The sequence below is a fragment of the Mesitornis unicolor genome, unplaced genomic scaffold (genome assembly GCF_000695765.1).
Source record: "Mesitornis unicolor isolate BGI_N332 unplaced genomic scaffold, ASM69576v1 Scaffold54480, whole genome shotgun sequence".
Taxonomy (NCBI): Eukaryota; Metazoa; Chordata; class Aves; order Mesitornithiformes; family Mesitornithidae; genus Mesitornis; species Mesitornis unicolor.
The window spans coordinates 5,130-11,138 of record NW_010157301.1 but is presented as its reverse complement, the minus strand read 5'-3'; the positions used below and the strand labels follow the sequence as shown (position 1 = coordinate 11,138).

Genomic DNA, 6,009 nt, shown 5'->3' with positions numbered 1-6,009 from the left:
CCTCCCCGATTTACCTCGCGTTACTCTGAGGGAAGAATGAGGCAGACGGGGATCGTGGTGCCGGGGGAAGGCCGGGTTCTCGTGGGCAGTTTGGGGCGGTGTTAGTCCCCCTGTGGCAACACGGCTGCAGGGGGCTCCAACCAGACCCGGCCTGGGGGCTTTCATCTTGAGGACTTACCTAATACCGAGAAGCCCATGGGAACCAGGCCAGCACTTTCCAGCTAGGGAGAAGGGGAATGCCCAAGTAAAACACTGGGATGATTTGGCCTCTGGATGAAGGATTTTTCCGCTGTAGCTGACATGAAAAACATAATGTTTGTTTTTGAGGCAATAGGGAAAGGAGGTGTGCTGTGCCAAAAACTGGGCTTAGGGGAAGCTGACTGGGAGATGTAGGGAGTTCCAGCAAGGAGCTGGAATTTATCAGGGAGGGAGGGTGGAAGCAGGGCCAGCTTTGCAGGGGCTTGGGCACAGCTCCCTTTTTTGAAGAAGAGACCGCGTGGCTTGTTACCCTGAGGGAGGGTCGTGGCCTGTGTGTTGGGGCGTAGGTGTCTGAGGCAGACAAGAAAACCAGTTTCCTTGCAGAGCTGCTTTGTGTCTTTCCTGTCAACCCCCAATCTCAAAACAAACTTCCCAAGAAGTTAGGAGAGATGTCAGCCTACCTGAATCATCGGTGAGTTCCTGCCTAGGAGCAGCTGATGCGGTCAGAAAAGTTGGGCCTCTGTGGACTGGCTCCAGTGGAGGAAACCGTTTAGAGAAGTAAGAAGCTACTTTTCAAGTCCCCATCCTATGAATGAACTGTGGAGAGGGGTTCAGTGGCTTGAACATTACTAATGCTTCCTTGGACTTCTAGGGGAATCCTGCAGTTAATTCATGGTCTTTCTGGTGTGCAGCACATGGAGCAAAGACACTTCAGAGTGCATAACCCTTTACCACGGGGCTATAGGAGCCAGAAATTGCAGAAGAGTGATTATGGCCACTACTGCTAATAACCGTTTTCTAGCAACCGCTGCTTGGTAATGAATTTTATCAGAAAAGGGATCCAACAGTAGGATCGAGACAGTGGAAATTTTTTCACTTGGCTTCCTGGGATCAATATCACGTTTATTAGAACAAAGAGAGGTCATTGTGTTTTGGCAGGGGGGATTATCTCACTGCTTAAAAAGTTAGTTAATGTTTAAGTCTGAAAATACATTTGCAAAAGGACAGAAATTTGTAGCATATAATAATTCATAATAGAGAGCTTTACTGAACTATTGTGGATTGTTTGGTACAGATGGAAATTCTAGTTTAAGAGAACAGCAAATCCATGTGATTTGCAGCCTTTTTTAATGGAATGATTACATAATGTCTATAAAATGAATGATTTCTCTTCTAGGACTTTTTGGAGATTTGGATACTTTGCCAGACTACTGAAAACTAATCATTTTAGGACAGCTGCATCAAATACATCATTTCCAGCAGCTTGGATGCTACTGGAGCAACATTCTGGCAGGATACCTGGACTCTTTGTAGTAGTTAAAAAAAGTAGGTTTTTTACAATGCCTGAAACTGTGGAGGATAAAGCTAATCTAGAACTGTATTCGCCACATCCAGAGGTGCGTGGGATGACACTGCTCAACAGAGAAGCTTTTAAAAGGACAGTTGTTGTTCCAGTTCTTAAAGTCAAGAAAGAAATTGTAAATGCTTTGCTAAAGTCCCTAAAACACGCGGTCCTACAGCGCCCTGGCCTCAAGCGAGTGGTTGAGGATCCAGAAGATGAGGACAGTAGACTTGTTATTCTGGATCCTCATAAAATACCAGAATTCTCATTGGGAGAACCTGAGCAAGAGGTACTAAAACAGCTTAATGTTTGTCCTGAGGTGTCCAAGTATGACCTGGAGCTGACTTATGAGAATTTCAAGTTGGATGAGATCCTACGAGCAGTCCTTCCTGAAGGTCAAGAAGTCACCTCTGGATTCAGCCGTGTTGGTCACATAGCTCATTTGAATCTTAGAGATCATCAGCTACCTTACAGACATTTGATTGGTAGGTAAAACGACGCTTCCCCAAAGCAGTAATTGGTGTATTTTGTGTGTTGTTAGAAAGATACTTTAACAATTATTCTGCCTATAAATTATTACTTGTGCAAAGAATACTTGTGAGTGCTTTGCTTTGGTCTATGTTTTGACTTTAAATAGTGTGGTGCTGATGCTGTGCTGTGCACAGAAGGCACACTTCTCTCCTCTTACGGGAACTATGAGCCTTGGGCCAGGGTACAGTATGTGCCTTAGGAAGATGCCACATCTGCAGCCCTGAATCATTAGAGGAAGGCTGTTCTAATACATGCTTGCTTTTGTAAATTTAACTGTAAACCACAGTGGTTTAATCTCTTGTAGGAGATGAAGAGGTTGTTAATATATTAACCGGAATATATTTGGCCCTCTCTTTCAGGCCAGGTTATAATTGACAAGAATCCAGGAATCACCTGTGTAGTGAATAAAACCAGTATTATTGACAGCACATACAGAAATTTTGACATGGAAGTGCTCGCTGGAGAGAGCAACCTAGTAACCAAGGTACGGGTTGTTTTGAATGCAGTATGTTAAAACCCAAAGACATCTACTGGGAAGGTGTGATGAATGTGATTAAGAGCGTTCCTTTGCCCAGCGCCCTTCATGATGCTCCTTTTAGAGTGGAAGAGTTGGCGGTTACTTCTGTGTTCATTTGTCCTGGCAAACTCACAGCCACAGGGATCATGAAGAGCAGCATCCTTTCAAGTTCACAGCCTAGATTTTAATGGTATATAAAAGCAGCAGAAGTAAAGGGTTCTTACAGAGATAGTAATTACAGCTTTGTAGCAAGGGGTGTTTTTCTCTCTAAAGCCAAAATTTGTAGTGGATTTGATGTAAGAAAAGTACTGTTTCTTAATTTCACCATGCCTGGTAGAGTGGCTGGTACAGAGGTAAGACTGTGGTTTCAAATCTCACTGGCTTTGCAATGTAAGCAAGATTTTCCCTGTGCCTTTTCCATTTTCTGTCAGCAGCAAGACAAACCTCATCTCTCCTCTGTTTTGACATTTTTCAGGTGCAAAGCGCCACGTAGCTGCCAAGAATTCTTCACGTAGGGTTTCTTGTCTCTAGCTGGAAACTTGGCCACTGGTTTGACCAAAAACTATTTTTCCTAACTGTCAGCAGTTTTATTCTTTTAGAAGAGAAAACATCAGATTACCAAATAAAAAAGGAATAGCTTGGTGGAACATCCTGTACATGCCCACAAAAGGCATTTGAATTGCCAAGGCAGAAGTGACAGTCAGCTATTCTGTAGATGGCATTAGCTCAGACATCCAGCGCACCACAGAGCTGTGCACCGAGGAGCGCGGGCACAGTGCAGGGTGTTTCTTGTTGGCAAAGCAAATGATGCAGTGATTTGGATCCGAAGTGGCCTTCCTTTGGAGTCACACAATTCAAGTGTGGTGGTGCAAAGTAAGCATCATCTTGCACCCCACTCTCACCTGAATAAATACTGTTTCTTTTCAGATCTGTTTTTAACATAGTGGTCATCCCAGAATTGGGGTTTGGATCGGTTTCCAGACTCTGTCACCTTGAGAGATAAAACCCAGTATTTTTTCAGTCTGCAGAACTGGCTCCCAGTGGCTTTGAATTTGGCTGCCTGCTGCCGTTCTTGTACTGTATCATTTTCAGACACTTATTTAGTGTGTGGACCCTGCTAAGGAGGGCTTGAGGCATCTTCCCAAGATCTGCTTTCAATAAAAGAATTGTCAGCCAGCCACAAAGCTCTTGAAATGCCTCAGTTTTGTATTTTTTTAATGGTCATTTTAAGTTTCTGCTTTATTTCTACCTGGTGTTTGAGGCGTGTGTAAGCCAGCCACCTGGATTGATAGTTGGGATGTTCCTCGTGGCTATTTCTGACGAGCAGATCTGTTTATACAAGGTTTGTGTGTGCTACTAATGGGACAAATGCTAATGCACACGTTACCTTTTGATAAAGCACCCTGGTTTTTAGCTGTCTTAATTACTGATAATGCTTAAACATGTCTAGAATTTGAACGCAGGTGCTTAACCAAATGTTCTGGACTTTCAGGTCAAAGAAAATAATACTGTGTACGAATTGGACTTTTCTAAAGTCTACTGGAACCCACGTCTTTCCACAGAACACGGCCGTATCGTTGAGCTTTTAAAGCCCGGTGATGTCCTTTTCGATGTCTTTGCTGGGATAGGCCCTTTTGCTATTCCAGCAGCTAAGAAAAAGTGCCGGGTATTTGCAAACGATCTCAATCCTGAATCCTACAAGTGGTTTCTGCACAACTGCAAACTAAACAAAGTAGACAACAAAATAAGAGCTTTCAACATGGACGGCAGGGACTTCCTCCTGGGGCCGGTAAAAGAAGAACTAAGTAAAGAGCTCCCACTTCTGAAAGAAGAACAGAAAACCTCTGTTCATATAGTCATGAATTTGCCAGCTCTGGCTATTGAATTTCTAGATGTTTTTAGGCACCTCTTAGTCGGAGAGCCACGCAGCACCACTGGCCTTCCCACAGTGCACTGCTACAGTTTCTCCAAACACGACAACCCAGCCAAAGATATTCAAGAACGAGCTGAGGCCTCCCTGGGAACCTCCTTAGATGGACGCTGCTCTACGTACCTGGTCAGAAACGTTGCTCCCAACAAGGAGATGCTGTGCATCAGTTTCCAGCTGCCAGTGGATGTGCTGTACAAGAGGCCCTGCCCTGATGAAGGTAAGGAAAAAGCCGCCTACCCAGCACTTGGATTTCAGACTATGCCTTTTGCTGTCTCAGGCTGGTCCCACCTTGTCAGCCCCGTGGGATGCTTCAGCCACACGACAGCAATGCTGAGCTCCGGTGTGAGCACGGAGCTGGCCGGCAGGACCGTGCACCTGCACACGTGCAGCGGCTGCAGGGCTTCCTGCGCTCTGTCGCTCAATACAGGGTCTCTGAAAGTCCTTTCTGGCATTTAGTAAAGACCCCCCATGATTGCTGTAACAGTTTTCATTTGTTACTGTTAATCCTGATTTAAACTCATTTCTTCCTGTTAAATCCTTTAAATGCTTGTGGTTTAGTTCAGTCTGTTTACTGCACATTAAATAACTTGTTTTTTCTAACCTCCTTTCAGCAAAACCAGCCTCTAAACGTCTGTGTACCAGCAAGTATTCTTCTGAAGAAAAGTTACCGAGTTGAAGACTAGAGTTACGGCAAATACTTGAGTAGTTTGTGTAAGGTACACTTAGGCTCCCTCTGGTTTACCCCTTGAATTATTTGAAGCAGACCTGTTACCTGTCTGAGGTGTCAAGATAAGGCATGTTGCAGCTTTCCTTGGTGAGCTGTGCTTCCTGCGTTTGCCTTTTTAAAATTGTGGGATCAATAAGCAGATTGAAACTGTTGTTACCTAAAAAAAATGAATAAATCCAAACCAATCCAAGCAATTTTTGGGCAATGTCATCCACAAAGAGTTTATTTGTACAGAGAACCTGGATCCCCTGCTTGGTTTCACATCAGTCCCAGCCCAGAGCTCGTGCCCAGTAACGCAGTGACCAGATGTCCATCGCCCTCCCTGCCTCTGCTGCCGTGGCTCCAGCATCGAGGTCTGTAACCTGATGTCTCGCTTCTCCCCCAGAAACACTGCAAAGGCCCACAGTTTAGCTCTGCTCAGTGGCTCTGTGGTACAGCCTTGCCCTCGGCTACTCAGCCAGTGCTCTGAGCAAGCCTCACGGCTTTTGTTATTGCTGGATTGCATTTATCAAGGGGAAAACCACCACTGTGTGCTTTCCTACTGCTGCCTTGAAGGCTTCCCATAAGCATCTGAAAGCTTTTGTGTCCTTCAGAGCCCCCCGTAATCACTGCTGTGGCGATAAGACCCTCGACCGCTCTGGAGTGATGCGGTCACCCTGTGATCTACACTAACGTGCTCTGCTGTACTGCCAGGACTGCAGGTCCCTTTGACTGCACTGCTTGATGGCCCACATTTAGGGCTTCTTGGCACTACGGCACTCACA

The 6,009-nt window shown here is 45.2% G+C and overlaps 1 protein-coding gene across 1 annotated transcript; it reads left to right on the top strand.

Annotated features, from left to right (window-relative positions):
* The first annotated feature begins 1,355 nt into the window (after positions 1-1,355).
* Positions 1,356-5,194, top strand: TRMT5 (tRNA methyltransferase 5). The gene is made up of 4 exons (XM_010179336.1): positions 1,356-2,025; positions 2,431-2,555; positions 4,081-4,735; positions 5,130-5,194. Exons 1-4 carry the CDS (start codon positions 1,356-1,358, stop codon positions 5,192-5,194), a joined length of 1,515 nt encoding a protein of 504 aa, XP_010177638.1.
* Positions 5,195-6,009: the final 815 nt, after the last annotated feature.